Genomic DNA, 19,826 nt, shown 5'->3' on the forward strand with positions numbered 1-19,826 from the left:
TTAGCATGATTACTCAAGGATAAGGTGTTGGAGTGATGGCTGCTGTCTAGCTTTGAACAAAATTACTTTTTTTAAATAGTGATGGTGCTGTTTTTACATCAGTAATGTCTGACTATACTTTGTGATCAGCTGAATGCCACTTTAGTGAATTAAAGTACCAATTTCCTTCGGAAACATAAAAATCTGTACATTATTCCAAACTTTTGGCCACCAGTGTAAATATTAAAATAATAATTAAACAATTATGTTTGACAGTATGGCTTGTCTTTTTATAGTCCAGATTTAGATTAAACGGTTAATATTATTAACAATGCAATGTGATACAGTAATAACGTGGTATTTCTTGTGACTGTCATACTACGAAAACCTCCTACAGTTATCTCCCTATCAAACAGTAACCAAAGACTTCAAATGAAACTTTTTTTTTTTTTTACAATATAGCAATTTAATACAAAAGCAAAAACAGTTCTCTTTCATATTGAATATTTCATACATATATGCTCATATATTTCTGATTCTATGTGTACTAGTACATAAACTGCAGTTTACATCATTGTAAAAATCTGGTTGAGGAACAAGATGGTGAAAAACAAGCAAAAAACAAAAACAGTTCAATGCACCAGATCATTGGCCATTTCATATCAGGGAAAAAGCTGCTATTGACACATGGGTTTACTAATATTAATATACATGAATTAGTATTTAAGAGAGAAGACGGATACACCCACATTCAAAAGCAAACATAAAACACATTTAATTAAGCTTTTCGTCGAAATAAAATGAACAATTCAATCATTAAACCTGTCAGTATTCCTTATCCTATGGATTTGACTTAAGAATTATGAGAAATTCTGGAATATTCTCTGTACAAAGCCAATTAAGAATGACTATTTCAAATTAATTAATTTGGAGAGATTGAATCCAGAAGCAAAAACACTTACTGTACAGATTATGCTTATAAGTTTCTTCTTTCCACTTTATATTTAAACCACATTTTATTATAATACTTAGTCAACCATTTAAATGGCTTTGAAGTACACAAATCCTGCACATTATTGCTCGATTTACAATCTTTTCCATTGTGTTTACAAAAACATGCCAGAGTGAATCCATGACATCAGCACAGGCGAAACATGTGCTTGAAGACATGGACACAGGAAGAGATGTGTTTACAGGTAATTGCCCGTCCTTTTAAAAAGTTTAAAACTTTATATATTACAGCTGCACAATTGACAAGAGAAACATATCAGAAGAATCGACAGCCTGTAATGAGTTCAAAAGCAGTCCAGAACTACTACCGCAGGTTATGTGTTATACTGCACCAATAGAAGCCGGGTTGTGCACCATTCCGAATTAAATTAAAAATACCTTAAAATTTAAATTAAATTCCTGAATTTGAACTGAAGCAGCAAGCAGGATGTAGAATTGTAATCCAAATACAAGGAAGAAGAATAAAAATGAAAACTTTCATTGTATATATACACACTGCATTCCACAGATTGCTCTTATTACCCCATGGTCAAAGATGTCAATATTTGTTTCGATAAAGTTCAGTCATGAAAACTCTCTGGATAAATGTAAGGTTTTGACAAGTTAGGTTAGGTTTGGTCTCGAGGGACTAGATCTGCTTCACTGCCGCTGCACAATTAGATATACATACAATTATTTGAAGCAGATCTAGACAGGTGGTGCTGGGGAGGAGGGTTTCAAAGAGAAAACTCTCAAAGCACGCGCGGATGGCCGTTATCGGAAGCCATTGATTATAGTTTATAAAGTTATAAATATGGATATCTTTCTTACAAAAACATATTGCTTCACTTCAGAATGCCTTTATTAACCCCCTGGAGCCATATGGATTACTTTTTTGATGGATGATGCACTTTTTGGGGCTTCTAAATCTAAGGTACCATTCACTCCCATTATAAAGCTTGGAAGAGCCATATTTTTTAATATAACTCCGATTGTGTTTGGCTGAATGAAGAAAGTCATATACAACTAGGATGACTTGAGGGTGAGTAAATTATGGGATAATTGAAATGTTTGGGTGAACTAACCCTTTAAAGATTGCATGTCAAAGGACCAATCAGATTGGGCCATGTATGGAGTTTCATGACTGAAATTCACAGATCATTTATCCCAAAAATGGTGCACATATTGAGGTACTGTATGGCAAAATTGTATTGGACTAATGAACTTCCTCTGTTGTGCGCTTGTTGAATTTCTTAGAATTGCTATTCAGTATCTTGTAGTGGCCAATTCAATTCGAATTCGGTCTCATTTATTTCTTATTCAATACTTAAATTCGAAATTTTCACCAACCCTTATTGAAGCTACTACAAAAAAGAAAAAAAAAAAAGCAAGCCACAATTTCCGATTCTAAATAAAAAAGGATACATGTAGAGCTCTTGAACTTACATTCAGGGCAAATGTCTGAGGCAGCCATGGCACTCCAGATCACAGATGTCACATACTAGGGACTGAATCAAATTCTCTCTTAGATTTTAACGTGATCAAAATGTCAAATCACAGTGCAATTACTACACAGTAATAAAGACAGATAAGACTGTCTTTGTGTGTGTGTGTGTGTGTGTGTGTGTGTGTGTGTGTGTAAGTGGACAAAAAGGAACACAATCAATCCTTATTACCTGCTCAAAAATAAAAAGCGTGTATGACAGAAACACAGTGTGGAACTGTTTGTGCTCAAAGTGTGCAATTGTGCGTGATTTTAAAGTGAACACATCTTCATCCCAGTTCAAAGCACAGGGGCTTTTGATGTCTGTGCACTACACCGTTTTCATGTCTCCCTCTTGTATCCTCGCAGTATGGTTTGTAAGAAGTATGCACTGTCCTTCCATTCTTCTCTCTTTCGGTAGATCCCTCTATACCTCAACACTGCCATCAATTTGGTTAAAACAGAAAGAAATGGAGAGTGAGAACAGGGAGTGAAGAAAGTGACGTAGGAAGCAGGATCACTCAGGGAATGGCGGAAACATGGGCATCTCTCCAAAGTCTTCATTGCCAAAGCTACTGGACTGATCCAACATGGAGAGAACATCCTGAAGACGAGATAGATCGAGAAATGTCAAAGGGATATTTCACCCGGAAATTAAAATCTTGCCCTACACCATAGCTCTTAAATATTATTTGCCCACAGCGTGCTACAATTTGACTGGTCACAAGTAGGGCTGTCTAAAAAAAATTATAATAAATGTATTTAATTAATTAAATGGCACACTGATTAATTACTTGAATGAATTGCAGATAATTGCAAATCAAAAGCCATTTCATCTCTCTGTTTTTCAGCATCTCACGCCATGAGCGACTTGTTCAACCATTGTGCTTTTTATTTATTATTTGCTACATGCTTTCTGCAAGTGTGGTTTGGTGGGTCAAGGGACATGATGAAATGTGTGAAATATTGTATTGCATTTTTAATAATTCATAGTAATACATTATTATTGTTAGTAGTAGTAGTAGTAGTAGTAGTAGTAGTAGTATTTGGCTACATTGACGTCAAACCTAGCATGCAGCGTCTTCATGCGCCATGTTTGAGAACTCTAGCGGAGGGAAATATTTTTTGTGAATTGGTCATTGACAAATATTTTACGGGGTGATACATTTACATTATATTTCAGGCTGATGATGTGCACCAATTTTCCTTTTATTATTTTTATGGTTGTCTTATTATTTTTGTTGTTCTTATGATATGACCAAAATCCTATAATCACCATATAGGCCAATTTTAGTTACATTTTTCTGAAAAATCAATACAATTCTATGATACATTAAGCCTGGTCACAATGTGTAATTTTGAGTAATTCAGTTGGTGAATTAAATCATTTATGAATAAAAATCTCTTCATCTTCTATAATTTTCTCTTTATTTTGAACTTGTCAAACAGTCCAAGAAAAAAAATACTAAATAAATGTAATTTACATTACATTTCAGTCTGATGATGTACACCAATTTTCTTTTTTTTTTTTATGGTTGTCGTCGTTATTATTATTGTTGTTCTTATGATTATTGTTATAACTTCTCAACTTAACATCTTCTCAAACCAATGCAAAAACTAAAATAACAAAAATTATCCATAAATAAAACACTTAATTAGGGTCTTTGTGTTTTTAGAAATCTCTGGCTGGTTTGTTTCCCGATATCAAATATCATTCGAACAGAATTTTAGAAAGGCTCTTGATTGTATTTTATAAACCCATTTGACACTGAGAGAAACCAGAATGAGTAGCAGGTGTGATCTGCACTTTTTCTGTCAAAGGAGCACAAACAAAGGGACTGGGATGACTTCAAGACTCACGCACACTTGTGTGTTGTGCAACACTCGCACAAAATCCAGCTGAGCTTGTCTGGATGAGAGGCGTGTTTGGAGCTCGGGATGAATGTCAATGAATTTGCTTTGATGGTGGCTCAAGTGAAATGTCATGCCGCAGAAGTTTCAGTGTCATTTTTTCTTGCATTTTTTAAAAGATTTTCATCTAATGACATGTGCAGCAGTCAGTGAAAACTGCATTTCATTAGTTCTATCTATCTCACGTGAAGCCCTGACCACTGATAGACATGCACACATGGATATATCGACATACACAATGCACAAACCTTGCAAATCGCTGTTTTCTGCTCGGTATTGCATATTCTAAAGCCAAACCAATTCCACACCATTTTCATTACCTTATTTTGCATAGAGACATGATGTACTGTAGATGTGTTTGCAGCATCAGATCTGTGCAGGTATGCCGATAACACCAATCCATCCACGAATGCTTCACGTACAATAAATTGTCTTTCAAGGATGTATACCTTGTCGTCATGATTAACACAGGCAAACAACTGGGCTAAATTCAATCATGTGACACAATCATTTCGTGTTAATGCCTATTTTCTCGACAAAAAACATTTCTAAACCAGTTTTTCATGACATGAGTTATATACATAATTTGAGTTTCCCTCAGCTATACCAAAAAACGTTTTAATGCACTTCAATTTTTGTCACAAAATAACCCTTGGATGCAAACTTAGTTATGAGTCTGTGTCATGTACTTGGCGCCATCTCCTGGTGGCCATATGTAATTTGAGTGAACGATCCTCTCTGCCCATATTTGAATGACTTCTTCCTCTAGTTGCAGTGATCTGAATCCTAATACAGTTTGGTTTAGCTTTCCATGATGCTGAAAAAAATGCTACATTTCGGATAAATTCATCTGATCACGGAAAGCTAACGTATTTTTAGCCAGAAAGCACAATACGTGCTGTGTCAATGATCTAATGTTCTATGCAATGGGTGTTTTAAACTTGTTTTAACCCTTTCCCCGCCAGCGTTTTTAAAAAAAAGTTGCCAGCCACCGCCAGGGTTTTTGACGATTTTCGCTAAACTTTAATGGCCCGCAGAATATTTTCTTCCATGAATATATGAAGATGCTATATATCAAAATAAAGATCTGGGCCTCTGCTTTTAGGCAAAAAAAAACGATTTTATTTTATCTTCATTTGTTCTTTTTTATTGCGACTTGAACAGAGGTAGGTTTTGTCAAAAACAACATTTCAGACAAAAAGCTGAGAAAAAGGCATGTTTATGTCTGATATTTTGAGCTTCTCATACTCCACTTCTTCATGTTTGAGACGATCGCAGTCTGTTTCTTTGATCAAAGAGTTGCGTACTCTTTCAAAACATGCGGAGGGGTCTTCCTTACCGTATAACACCTAAAACACGGAAACACGGAAAATTCTGTGTTTGGCGGGGAAGCGTTTTTTCATAAAACACGGAAAATTCCGTGTTTGGCGGGGAAAGAGTTCAAGATAAACTGTTTATTTTTCGTGAAGTTATAAGCAAAAATGCATCAAATTAGCAACACCTGTTTACACGTAACATGTATGTCAAAGATATAACCTTGGCTATTACTCGGGTATATTTTTGTCTGTGAGTAAAAAAAATAGGCTGATTGTATTCTACTCTTTGAGAGGTTTCAACAACATATGACACATGGCTATTTGATGAGTTTGATGTTTTTAACAATAATATGTGGAGAGCAAAATTATTCATAAATTATCAAAACGTAACTTCTGATTTGTCTTCAAATTTCAAAGAACTTGTACAGTTTTGGTCACAATGTATATGACAAAATAGTATGGCTTCAGAAGACTTAAAAAAAATAGAGTATGAAACATATAGACAGCATTTAATAATGCTTTATTTGGTCATTTTTGGAGCTAGATAGCATTCATCATCATTGTTGTTTGGAAGAGAGCAGCTTCAACATTCTGCTAAGCGTCTCCTTTGGAGTTCCACGCAACAAAGTCATATGGGTTTGGAATGAGGGATTTTCATTTTTACATTTTACAGCATGTGCTGGTTTATGTGTGTGCATGAAAGTGTTTGTTCCACTCACTGAGAATATCTCCGGCTGGTTGTTCTGAGACTGCGGGTGTGTGTCTGCAGCTCCTTGTGTGTGTGGCTGATTTTGCCACTGCTGCCACCCTGACACTCCTGATGGCCTGGAGGTGAACTGCGCTCCCATCTGAGCAACATCACCTGAGTGAAAGAACAAGAGTAAAGACACCACACATAAGCAACTAGTCAATAATTAATTTAGTTGTCAATTTTTATAATCAATTATTATCGATTAGTTGTTGTATCACTACTCTAGATAATGTAAATGTGCTGTAAAATGCTTACTGTAGCCGTTAGTCGAGGGGTTGGTGCAACTGTTGAGTTGTGGGTAACTCGATGTGTTTGCTATTGAAGCAGCAGCTCTGGCCATCTGGCCAAAGGAAGAGGACGTGGAGGATGTAGTAGCGGAGCTAAAACCTCCCATGTTAAATTGAGGTGACTGATTCTTCGCTACTTGACCTGCCACCTGTTGGACATAAAGAGGAATCACAACATGCTGGAATAGACAGGAGCATGGGGCAAATAACCCTCCATTTAATGAAATAAATCACATATTAAAAACTCAGAACATCTTTTGCTCTCTGACTGCTACCAATCACTGCTAAGAGCTCATAAACAGGAATGGGAATACTTCAGCTCCTTTAACCATGTTTTCATAAATCCCTGCCATGCTGCTAGGGTGCTATGGGTGGTTGCTATACAATTACTAAGGTGTTCTGGGAGATTTTTAGCACATTGGTATGTGGTTGCTAGGGCATTCTGTTCTGGGTGGTTGCTAACTGGCCCAAGGCAAAAGAGGCCATTTCCAAGTCTCTATGATTTTCTTATATGGCTCCTTAGCACTAATTGTAGCACAAAATCACAACAGGACTTACATTTAGTACTTCTGCTCAAACACTCTTTACAATGGTATTAAGCCAATCTCCCTCTCTGTACCTGTGTGTTGAAGGGAGGTCTTGCTGCATTCCAGACTCCAGGTGGTGCTGTGGTTCCTGCCTGGGCCTGAATGGGGCTGTTGTTGCTGACAGCGGCTGCAGAGGGTGTGCTCTGACGTGACATCTGTGCCAGCATCTGACCCGCTGAATGATTGGCGGACACCATCTGCTGAGCCATTCCAGCTGACCTGAGATCAAAACACAGGCTCTGAGCTTCAATGATGATTAAAGAACTGACTCTACTTTTTTTACCGGAAAAAATGACACTCTAAAATTCGCCAAAAATCAGTCAATCACTAGTGTACAAGATAATTGTAGGTTGACAAATATCTGAGGAGTGTGTAGAAAGTATGAATGGGTTTGTGTCTGTTTGTGCAGTACTGATACAGGTTGCAGATGAGTGTAATAGACCTATTCACCCCATGCTAATCAGCAGTGAATAAAGTATTTTGGTATTATTTTAAGTTTGTGAGGCGTGTGTGTGTGTGGTACCTAAAGAGTTCACTGGGGCATGCAGTACTGGGGAAAGATGCTGCTGGAGGGTAAACCTGCTGTGCACTGGATGCAGTGGAGGACAGAGCCTTAGAGTCTGACACACAAACACACAGAGGGAGAGAGAGAGAGAGAGAGAATGTCACTCACTTTCACTGTCAATTTGTGTTCCTCTCATGTATCGCATGTGTGAGTTTGCTTATAAGGAGTCTTACTGTGATCAGTGTTGACCACACCCACAGTCTGCACTGGAACCTGAGACAAAGACAGAGAGTGAAATAGTTATATAAAACTGATAAGTTTCCCCCCATAGTTTTCAACAGGACTTTGAAAAAAACAATTTTTTTTTTTATTTACTATTTAGTGGTCAACTGATTTGTTTTTTAATGTCCAATAGTGATACAGATAACTAGAGAGCAGGATGGCCGATATAATGACAATATGTGTGATATAGACTAATGTAATTTAATTGTATTAATTGTTTAAATGTTGTTTAATTTGAGTTGTTCACATATACAATGAAAATAAACCTATTAACACAATATTTATTAGAAATTCACTAATATATTTGAAAAAAAAATGTGCATTATCAATTTACATTGGATGTAGATAGATTTTTTTATCAATTAACTAAGGATGTCAGTTTAAGGCATTAATTAAAAATGTTCCTATAATTAATTATATGATTAAAAAAAAACGTGTAAAAAAAAAACTTAAGACTTACCAACCATGTAGGAAAAAGCAAAAAAAAACTTAAGTGACTACAGAGCCATCAAGGAAACGTGGAAGTGGGTCGATCAAATGGACGCTATCTAGACCGGCGAGCAATGGGAGGGAGAGTGCCCACGGCTGAGTCCACAATGGAGGATGGTATGTTTTGTTATGTTAACTCTATACTCTGCTTGAAAGCTTCACTTTATTTAGTTGACCAGCTACTAGAAGCTTGCTTCTAAAACAACCAGGCCAATTTAACTGTTAAACTTGAGTAATATCACCATGCAACAACCGATTTATTCAGCACAATGAGCTAGTAGCTAACAGCTAGTGGCCGTGTTATTGTTTTGTGTCGCATTTAAAATTATGTCACGGCAGTAGAGGCTGCGCAACTATAACGTCAGCCTATAATCCCTCCCACGTTGAGGTGGCACTAAACGGCATTGGAATAGCAAGCTCAGAAAAGTAAAGTGAGTAGAGTCAAGTTCAACTGTAACGTGTAGTGGAAAAGTGCCAATTGTTGCATTCATAGACAGCTGGACTGAGCACTATAGAATGCAGGGATCTCAAGATGTGTTGTTCAAAGTTAAGCAAAGTTTAATGTGACATAGCATCCTAAAAACACAGCGCTCATGATAGATATGCTGAAAACTAGTGAGACAGACGCAACCAAAGTGAGCGACCCCAAAAGCGTCTGTCTGACCAGGCCAACAATTAAAAATTGTGCAGACAGGTGTAGACCAATAATAAGGTTATGTTCATTGATATGAAAATAATAAAACAAACAGTATGTTGACTTCATTATGGTATATATTCAAATTAAAAAGTTTATTACATACCATATTTATAATTATTAAAATATATATATATACACACACACACACACACACACACACACACACACACACACACACACTAAATTCTTTATTTGGGGGCCTCAATAAATATTGTTATATGCTATTAATTAATCTGCAAATAATGCAATAAATTCTATACAAAAAATTCATCAATTGACAGCTTTAGAAATTACCCATTAAAATACTTTGCAGCAAGAGAGTTTTACTAATTTCAGTGCTTAATACAAAATTATCTTTATTTGTGGGCCTTTCTCAGTAAATATTAGTAATCTCATTAAATTGATAAATGCAATTCATTGTGATTAATTTGTTAAATTAAATCAGCAAATAATGCAACTAATTCTATAAGGGCAAGTGAGTGTGCACGTTTACCTGAGGAAGAGCCACCTGATTTGTTTCATACACTGCATCTCTACTCATCCCTCCCTCTAACTCTGCTTGCTGCTGCTGCTGCAACTGCCTACAGAAGGGAGAAACTGATGTTAGCACAGTCCAACCATCAACACCATTAAAATTCCCACCACCATTACCCAGCACACCCATCACCTGGCAACCTACAGCATTCTCAGGTTACCATGGAAACCACAGCTACCTACAGAAAGAGTGCATGCTGGTTAATATACTACCTAAAGCATAACATGCGTCCCAAACCGCACACTTCTGCACTATTCTACGTCATTTTGTAGTGCAAGTAGTGCGAGTAGTACGTTAACACTATTATGCAACAAAAAGAAGTGTACTATGAATACACGGATGATGTACTTCTACTAAAATAACAGAGTGTGGAATGTTGGACACTACGTGCACTAAGCACTCGCGGCTTGCCGCAAGTAGCAGAAGGGGGCGGAGTTATTGAAAAAACAATTGTAAATAATGGAGAATGTAGCAACTAGCAAACTTCAGTTAAGAAAGCACCTTGCAAACGTACACTAAATGCTTTTCCATGACCCCACGCTGTGTTAATATGTACGTTGTTTGAAATACAAGTGTTGAACTGATATCGGCTAATGTGCTAAAGCTAACGGCAACAAGTTGCATGCGTTTGAAACCTCACTTCCGTTAGCTGATAAACTGCAAACGCTACCGTGTAGTAAACGTTTTTTTAAGTGTCCTATTTAGGACTACAGCTGTGGCCAAAAGTATTGGCAGTGACATAAATTGTTTTGCAAACTTTTCTGCTTCAGTTGTTGTGGTGTTGATTCACATTGTTTCTAGATTAATGTGATGAGTTATCAGATGCATTTTAAATAATAAAAAAAAAAAAAAAAAAAAAATTTACTTTATCATAAAAACCTGGCACAAAATGACCAGCTATAACATAATTTCACTAATCATATCAGCAGCACCAGGGAAAGTGTGAACAAGTACTAGTCAGGTGAAATCACTTTCATTCTGATTGTATTATAAGAGCAGACTGATCGCTATAAAAGGAGGAAAGAAGTGCTTCCAATCATTGTGTTCTTGTTAGCAATGGTTAACTCTAAAGAAAGACGTGCAGCCATCATCGCTTTGCATCAAAATGGCCTCACATGCAAGGAAATTGCTGCAAAGAACATTGCACCTGAAAGAACCATTTACCAGATCATCAAGAACTTCAAGGAGAGAGGTTCAACTGCAGTGAAGGCTTCAGGACGTCCCAGAGTGTCCGGCAAGCACCAGAGCCGTCTCCTCCTGAGGAGTCAGCTACGGAATCGTGTCACCACCAGTGCAGAGCTTGCTCAATATTGGCAGCAGGTTGGTGTGAGTGCATCTGCACGCACAGTGAGGCGAAGACTTTTTGACAATGGCCTGGTGTCAAGAAGGGCAGCAAAGAAGCCACTTCTCTCCAAGAAAAACATCAAGGATAGACTGAAATTCTGCAGGAAGTACAAGGATTGGACAGCAGAAGACTGGTGCAAAGTTATTTTCTCTGACTGTTTTGGACATCTGGAAAATCGATAGTCTGGAAAAGAAAAGGTGAACGCTCCATCAGTCCTGTGACATGCCAAAAGTGAAGCATCCTGAGACCATCCATGTGTTGAGTTGATTTTCATCCAAGGGAGTGGGCTCTCTCACAATTCTGCCCAAAAACACTGCCATGAATAAAGAATGTTATCAAAACGTCCTGCAAGAGCAACTTCTCCCAATGATCTAGGAGCAATTTGGTGATGATCCGTGCATTTTACAGCATGATGGAGCACCATGTCACAAGGCAAGAGTAATAATGAAGTGGCTCGGAGATCATAACATTGCCATTTTTGAACCGTGGCCAGGCAACTCCCCGATGTTAATCCCATGGAGAACCTGTGGTCAATCCTCAAAAGCGAGCGGACAAACATAAATTGTGATCAAATCCAAGCACTAAGTCAAGAAGTCAAGTGAAGTCAAGAATGGATCGCCATCAGTCAGGATTTGGCCCAGAATCTGATATCCAGCATGCCAGAGTGAATTGCAGAGATTATGAAGAACAAGGGTCAACACTGTAAATATTGACTCTTTGCATATATTGAGTGTTTTTGCTAATAAAAGCCTCTAAAATGTATCCAGTATACCATAGAAACATGTGAAAAAATAATCTACAAATACTGAAGCAGCAAACTTTGCAAAACACAAAATTTGTGTCACTGCCAATACTTTTGGGCACGGCTCTATTTTACAATTTGAAAATGTATACACTAGATGACTGAGTGCATAGTGTATATTGAAAGTGCATAGAGTATGGTGTGTCATTTGGGACACAGCTATAGAGATAAGAGGTTCACCCGAAAGTAGTCTCATCCTCAGACGGCATGCCCACAGTCTGTTAACTGATAACTAGCAAGTTAACTAAATATCTATGACTAGCACTTTACATTCTGCTTCGTTTTCTAAGTTATGTCTTTGAAATAGTCTGTAATTAGACTCTACACGTGTGTTTTCTGTACAATCGTCCATAAGAGCACACCGGTCTTTTATTGTGGTATAATCTACTGTATTAAAACAATTTACATCTCTTAACGATACGTGAAACAATAAGAAATGTGATCGATCGCTTTACATGTCAGTCAGATGGCTCTAGCTGTCTAAGTGGGCTGTTCTTGAGCAGAATAAGCTGCAGTATGAAGCAGACCTGGCTACGCGAGACTACCCGAGAGAGGATGGGAGACAGAAAGGAAAAGTGAAGAAATAGAGGCCCAGTGCACCGTAGTCCCAGTCTGCTCTCACCTGGCTGTCATTTGACCTGGGCTGGGTGTGGAGATGCAGTTAGGACTGCTTTGCCCCAGGGAAGGGGGCAGTGCCACCCCAGGGGAAGAGAGAGGGGACAGGGAGTCCTGATTTGGAGCTCTACTGTCACGTAATAGCGGAGGAGTTGGTGGAGAGAGAGTGGTCAGATTACAGTGAAAGAGGAGGTGAATTAACACACTCCCTTTCAAACATATACACACATGCCTTCAGAGAAACTGATACATTTATAATTGATTACCTTCACAGGAATTAAAGAAACAAGCTAATTCACCCAAAATGTGACTCATGTCACTCAAGACTTTTTTTTTTTCAAACAAAGCAAGCATATAGTGACCAGAAGCTGTCAAACTTCAAAAATGATTAAAAAGCACCATACAAGTAGTTAATATGACTCTTGCACTATAATCCAAGTCTTCACAAGTCGTATGATATCTTTCTGTGAGGAACATACCAAACGGCTCACATTCACATTCTGTATATTTAAACTTTGTGAAAAGATGCATTGTGTTCAGTTAATAACAACTAAAACATTTTTGGCAGTTTCTCATTTAAAACAATTATATGGCTTCAGAAGACATGGAATATACCACAAATCGTGTATACTACTTTCATGATACTGTAATGTGTTTTGTCATTTTTGGAGCTTGACAGACCATGATCAGTGTATTGAAAAGAGCAGTGTGAACATTCTTCAATATTGCTCCTTTTGTGTTCCATGGAAGACAGAAAATCATATGGGGTTGGAATGACATAAGGGTGAATAAATGAAGAATACATTACATTTTTTGGTGAACTATTACATTAAACAATAGTAAAGTATTGTTTATAATAGATTAAACGGCAGTGAAAAAAATGGCTTTAGCACAAACACACTAGCATGTAAAAGAACAGTTTTGATGAAAAAGTTTTGATCAAACAGAAAACAAACAAACAGCTAATAACAATTAGGTCTGTTTCCACAAATGTGAGTGTTCATGCATAGGCAACTATAGTTCATTACAATACTCACTTGACGTTGGCGTTGGTGCAGATAATGTATTCGATCTCATCTGAGAAAGGGTTCTGGAAGGTGAAAGAGCTTGTTCTCATGCAGATCCACTCTCGGGATTTAGAGCGGAACCGGAACATCACCGACAGAACCTGCCCTCGTAGTTTCACCACCTACATTAAAAGGTCAAAAGGCATGACTTTTCCAAGCATAATCATCAAAATATCAAATTCCCCTGATATTTCCAGGACAGTGTGATCCCTTTATCATGCAAAAGGCCTCAAACACACACACACACACACACACACACACACACACACACACACACACCTGCTGAAGGCTGTCTCTTAGTAATCCCTGGTCTTCTGGGTGTGCAAAATCTAGAACGTTCTTCCCCAGTAAATCCTGTGTCACACAAAAACACAAAAGATGCAAAACACTGCAAAGAAATGCAAACCTCCATCTCATCAGTTATCCTCAAGAATACCCTGCTCCTTTGAAATGACATTTCCTTCAGCCCTGACTCAGTCTGGGGATCTTTTGAGGCCTACCTGAGGTTGGTAGCCCACTGTTGTCACGCAGCTGTGATCCACAAAGGTGTAGACACCTTGACAGTTATGGCGGGAAATAAATTCCACTGGAACGCTGATGTTATTTATGTTGGTGTCGCTGGGACAACAGGTTACCTGAATGACAAGCAGAGGTCAGAGTTTGCAAAAAGACTTTAAGGTGCTGGTCCTATTTTAAGCATTTAAAGGAAAGTTTACCTGCAAATACCTCATGCTGCTCTTTTCCATACACAAAGCGAATATGGACTCACTCAAAGCACCATAAAGTAGTCTTCTGAAATCATACGATAACGTTGTGCAAGGACCATACTGACATAACATTTTGGTCTGTTCCTTACAGCAATTGTATGGCTTCAGAAGACTTGGAATATAGTGAAAAAGTCATATAGTGTACTTTAATTGGGCATTTATGGTGCTTCTTAACATTTTTGGAGCTTGACCGCCCCTGGGGTCCTTATCCACTTACACTGTATGGGAAAGAGCAGTGGACCATTCTGCTAAAATTCTCCTTTTATGTTCCACTGAAGAAAGAAAGTCATACAGGTTTGGAACAAGGTGAGGGTGAGCAAATTATAGAATATTGTTGGTAGGTGAACTATTCCTTCAAATGTTACACAAAACGGGTAAATTGAAAGCACCTGTAGCCGTCCAATGGCGACTAGACAGAAACGATTTCCTTGACTGTTATCAGCCTCCTCTTCAGAAAGAGTCACTCCTAAGAGAGAAAAAGAGGAATAAGGTAGAATAAGAAGTTCCAGTTGCTGCATTCTGATTGTCACTGGGGATATCAGCTCTATGAGGACAAAAGTAGCTGGTCTGATAGGAGGTTACTTCCTCGGTTTTGTTCTCAGCCACATCTAAAACTCCACAATTGTTGTTATAACTGTTATCACAACAAAGTCAGCAGTAAATTCAGTCTATGCACTCATTAGTCCACTTCTTTTTGACATGGTTAAAGGCCTTTTCACACCAGAGATGACACGATTAAGCAAAGTGAATTGCCAACGAATAGCCATTTCACACAGAATGTTTGCAATTAGTACATTCACGACTTTACAATAGGTGGCGCTAATTGAAAAAAAAAATCATTTTAATCTGGTACGGTAGATTGCTTAATGCACCATTGAGCTGGTCTGCCCTACGCCTATGATGGAGGAGAGGAAGAACTATTTAAAACTTTGAAAAACATGCATACAATCATGCACAGAACGAGGGTCTAGCAAGCAATCTAGTACTCTGGTGAGCTGAAAAATAACCAAAACTTTGAAGCACCAAAAGAAGAAAGAATATTTATTTATTAAAAACTTTTATTAGCCATAAATATAAAATTCCCCATCCAGAATTTGGAATATATTTATGTTGACCTACTACCACAAAATGAATATTCTCTCATATTTACTCACCCTCATCCCAGATGTGTATGACTTACTTTCTACTGCTGAACACAAACAAAGATTTTAATAAGAATATCTTAGCTCTGTAGGTCCATACAAGACTCCAGTGGTTAAAGCTATGTCTTCAGAATAGATATGATAGGTTTTGTTGAGAAACAGATTCATATAAAAGTCCTTTATTCACTATAAATTTCCCCTTTCACATATTTGTTTGGGGGGGATTCACATTATTTGTGCATATCCCCACCTACTGGGCAGGGAGGAGAATTTATAGTAAAAAAATGAACGTAAATATTGATAGGTTTCTCACCTATCATGTCACTTCTGAAGATATTAACTTAGCCACTGGAGTCATATGGATTCTTGGACAGTCAAATGTCTTGCCACCATGCACTTACATTGTATGGACCTACAGAGCTGAGATGTTCTTCTAAAAATCTTTGTTTGTGTTCAGCAGAAGAAAGAAAGTCATACAAATGTGGGATGGCATTAGGGTGAGTAAATGATGAGAATTTTCCTTTTTGACTGAATTTATCCCTTTATAAGGGTGAACACCTTTCAAAATAAATATATTCCAAAATCTGGATAGGGAATTTTATTTCTGTTATTTATTTATATTCTGTTATATTTAAATCTGTTCTGTATAACAAACTGATGAACAACAAAAAAATTAAAAATGGCCTTTTGATTTGAGGACAGTACAATTATTTCCCTAACTGAAGAGCAAACCATGTGTTTGAGTGCATGATGTTACCTGCAGGAGGCCAGGATTTGATGTAGCCTGTGCAGTGTACCACCACATATTGCGGATCACCATCCTTGGAAGGACCCAAACCATTCCTACAGAAGGAGGAGTCTTAATTAATGCCTGTTTGTGGTTTGACATCTACATATACGTACAGATAAAAGAGAAAAGGAGAGTGCAGTCTTACCTGTTTCTGCTTCTCAGGAAGTTGAGTCTGTTCATTGACACTGGTTCTACTGGACAAGTTCCACACCTGAATAGACAGATACAATTTAAAATGATTTTACCACAGCAAAACCAGCAAGCAGCATGAATTCTCTATGTGTTTGAGGTTCAAAATACTACACAAAACGAGTAAAAAGTTTTGGTTTGGAGTGACATGAGGGTGAGTAAATGATGGGAGAATTTTCATTTTTGGGTAAAAGAAGATTCTCTAACATTAGTCGTTGTTCTGGTGTCTCACCTCATCCTGCAGATGAAGGAGCGCCGTGCACCCATACCCATCCTCACAGATGACTGACCTCCCTCTTTCTTCACTGTGCCTGTTTTTAGGTCCAACATCCGACCTTCAGGAAGAACATGAGGACAAACTGAAAACGGACTGAGAAAAGAAGGATTGATGTGAGGGAGGAAGTGAGATGAGAGCAATTTCTCACCAGCGTTGTTGTTTTCACTGGTGGAGAGCTGCTCTCCGAGTTTCTCTGCATCGTCTGGATGAAGCTGGTCATATAGCGAGGACCCAAGCCAATCAGACTGGGCCTGGTTCAGAACTGGTGTGACAGAATCCGACACATATACGACGCGGCCGGTCTCGCATGACACAACGAACAGGAAGCCATCAGCAGCCTCAAGAATAAGGTGCTTCAGCTCCTACAGAGAGAAATAGAGATGAAATGGAAGGGGAAAGGAAAAATAGGAGGGGTCTCAAAAACTAGCAAACTAACTTGCCGTTTATTTATTTACTTACTTAACTTGCTTGCTTGCTTTGGTAACTTAAACTCCAGCAGGACACTCAAATAACACCCCTCAAGTGAAACACACAACAGACTTGACTAATGCTTACAGTGGATTTTAAAGCCCCTTCTACACCATTGCATTAACATGCGATTCATATCCGGATAGTATCTGGACATTCTTTAACTGTATTGCATTTATACCTTGCAGTCAAATGTGTCTCCAATGGGATAGAGAGCCGATCAAAGTTACCTGTGCAAAATGGAAAACGCTACTTACATATTACATCAGAGGCTGCGTGCGGTAACTGAAAATTCATGGTCTTTTAGCAAATTTTAAAAACATTGTCTGGATAGTTCAAATGCTTTTTAAAATGAGAGAGACGAGATATTCCAAAAACATTCCAATGGAATAATTCATTGGATTGCAAGATGTCTGCTGTGTTCTTCACATTGCAATGGCAGAATATAGGGGCGGTTACACAACCGGACAGCGCAATGGAAAAAGATACGATGTCACGCGGGAGGGCTTTGGTTTAAGTAAATATTAAATCACAAATAACAAACAATATTATATTTAAATGTTAAAATACATGTATATTGTATACTCAGCTCCAGCAACAATAAAAAAAAAAACACAGTTTTGAAATATGCATTCTTTGTATTGAGCCAAAAGGTCAGCATGTGATATTTTGATCTTCTATTGGACATGAGTCCTCTCGTTGTACAGATTAGCAGGTCAGAATTTGCCAAAATTCAACTCTTGTACACAGCGGAGTACGAAATTTCTTCTCATGAGCTTGTGTTTCAAGTCTGCCATATTAAAATGGATTTGAATGGGAGTGAATGGAGAGCAAAGTGTAGTGTAACCGACCCTTAGCATGAGAATTAATTTCGGACAACACAACGGACCAGGCTATGATGGTCATGTGGGTGGGCTTCTGGTTTAGCCACTTCGACTCTCGGGCAATTTTGGGCTTCCACCTGCAACTTTTTCACACTCGAATTTAAAAGCTCACCATTTACAAACTGTGGACTAATTGCTAAAAAATTGTCAAATTGTTTCAGAAAGCCACAAAAAAAACAAAGACTCCCAATTATTCGAAAATATTATTGTATACGTTTACAATCTTATGATAAAAGAGTTTTTATTTATTTTATTATTATTTGTCCTAAATTTGTAGGCATGTACATAATTCTGGTCCTGTTCACTCCATCTCCCTTCAAAAAGTATTTTATATTCCACTAGATGGCAGCGTGTACAAACTGCCACAACAAAATTCCAATCTGAAATGTAGGTGGCGTTCAAATGCATTTTAGCCCTCACAAATGAGCTTGTCTATAGACATTCAGTAATATTTCAGTTCACATATCACCCCCATTGTTTTATCGAACTTCTCGGCCTCTGAATCTAGGTGTCATTAGAAAGCTGAAATCCTGTGCATTCTTGGTATTGAGCCGAGGTCACTGTGTGACATTTTGATCTTCTATTGGACATGCAACCTCTCATCCTACAGACTCGCCGGTCAGTGTTAGCCAACTCTTGTACGCAGCGGAGTAAGACATTTCTTCGCATGAGCTTGTGTTTCCGGTCTCCCGTGTTCGAATGAGTTTAAATGGGTGTGAAGCGGGCGCAAGGTGTAGTGTGACCACCCCTTTATACAGAAAAAAAGCAAGAACACGCAAAGCAGCGCTTTAACAATCGATGACTATAGCACAACCTCATTACATAATTACTTACGTAGTTGTATCCAGATAACGAAAACGCATTTACACCTTCTTTAAATGTGGTCTGAATCCATCCCTGACCATCTCCGAATGTTGTTTCAGTGATCTGATCACAATGAGTCTTGGGTGCAGCTACATCTGTCATTTAATGTGGACAAGAGCTATCCGATTGGGATCCGATCACCGAAAAATCATTAATGCAAGGTGTAACTTGGGCATAATGTTGCAAAGCTAAAGTTGACACTGTAATAAAGCACACAAAAAAGACAAAAAGACTGCAAAAATACATTTTTAAATACACTCACCTAAAGGATTATTAGGAACATCTGTTCAATTTCTCATTAATGCAATTATCTAAATAACCAATCACATGGCAGTTGCTTCAATGCATTTAGGGGTGTGGTCCTGGTCAAGACGATCTCCTGAACTCCAAACTGAATGTCAGAATGGGAAAGAAAGGTGATTTAAGCAATTTTGAGCGTGGCATGGTTGTTGGTGCCAGACGGGCCGGTCTGAGTATTTCACAATCTGCTCAGTTACTGGGATTTTCACGCACAACCATTTCTAGGGTTTACAAAGAATGGTGTGAAAAGGGAAAAACATCCAGTATGCGGCAGTCCTGTGGGCGAAAATGCCTTGTTGATGCTAGAGGTCAGAGGAGAATGGGCCGACTGATTCAAGCTGATAGAAGAGCAACTTTGCCTGAAATAAGCACTCGTTACAACCGAGGTATGCAGCAAAGCATTTGTGAAGCCACAACACGCACAACCTTGAGGCGGATGGGCTACAACAGCAGAAGACCCCACCAGGTACCACTCATCTCCACTACAAATAGGAAAAAGAGGCT

General features: G+C 38.2%; 1 protein-coding gene across 3 annotated transcripts in view; it reads right to left on the reverse strand.

Annotated features, from left to right (window-relative positions):
* Positions 1–439: 439 nt before the first annotated feature.
* LOC127655526 (aryl hydrocarbon receptor nuclear translocator-like) overlaps positions 440–19,826 on the reverse strand; it is a 34,335-nt gene continuing 14,948 nt past the window's right edge. Inside the window, exons 6-21 of one of the 3 annotated variants that reach the window (XM_052143406.1) lie at positions 16,955–17,168; positions 16,762–16,864; positions 16,486–16,551; positions 16,308–16,393; positions 14,798–14,874; positions 14,142–14,276; positions 13,921–13,995; positions 13,612–13,763; positions 12,582–12,701; positions 9,771–9,858; positions 8,043–8,082; positions 7,828–7,924; positions 7,337–7,523; positions 6,686–6,866; positions 6,399–6,541; positions 440–3,056 (exon numbers count right to left, since the gene is read on the reverse strand). In XM_052143406.1, the coding sequence (XP_051999366.1) occupies positions 2,970–3,056; positions 6,399–6,541; positions 6,686–6,866; positions 7,337–7,523; positions 7,828–7,924; positions 8,043–8,082; positions 9,771–9,858; positions 12,582–12,701; positions 13,612–13,763; positions 13,921–13,995; positions 14,142–14,276; positions 14,798–14,874; positions 16,308–16,393; positions 16,486–16,551; positions 16,762–16,864; positions 16,955–17,168 (1,851 nt within the window). In that variant the 3' untranslated portion in view covers positions 440–2,969. Of the gene's footprint in view, positions 3,057–6,398; positions 6,542–6,685; positions 6,867–7,336; positions 7,524–7,827; positions 7,925–8,042; positions 8,083–9,770; positions 9,859–12,581; positions 12,705–13,611; positions 13,764–13,920; positions 13,996–14,141; positions 14,277–14,797; positions 14,875–16,307; positions 16,394–16,485; positions 16,552–16,761; positions 16,865–16,954; positions 17,169–19,826 lie in introns of all 3 variants that reach the window. The other 2 variants (XM_052143405.1, XM_052143407.1) reach the window with 2 other exon arrangements.

The sequence above is a fragment of the Xyrauchen texanus genome, chromosome 15 (genome assembly GCF_025860055.1).
Source record: "Xyrauchen texanus isolate HMW12.3.18 chromosome 15, RBS_HiC_50CHRs, whole genome shotgun sequence".
Lineage (NCBI taxonomy): Eukaryota > Metazoa > Chordata > Actinopteri > Cypriniformes > Catostomidae > Xyrauchen > Xyrauchen texanus.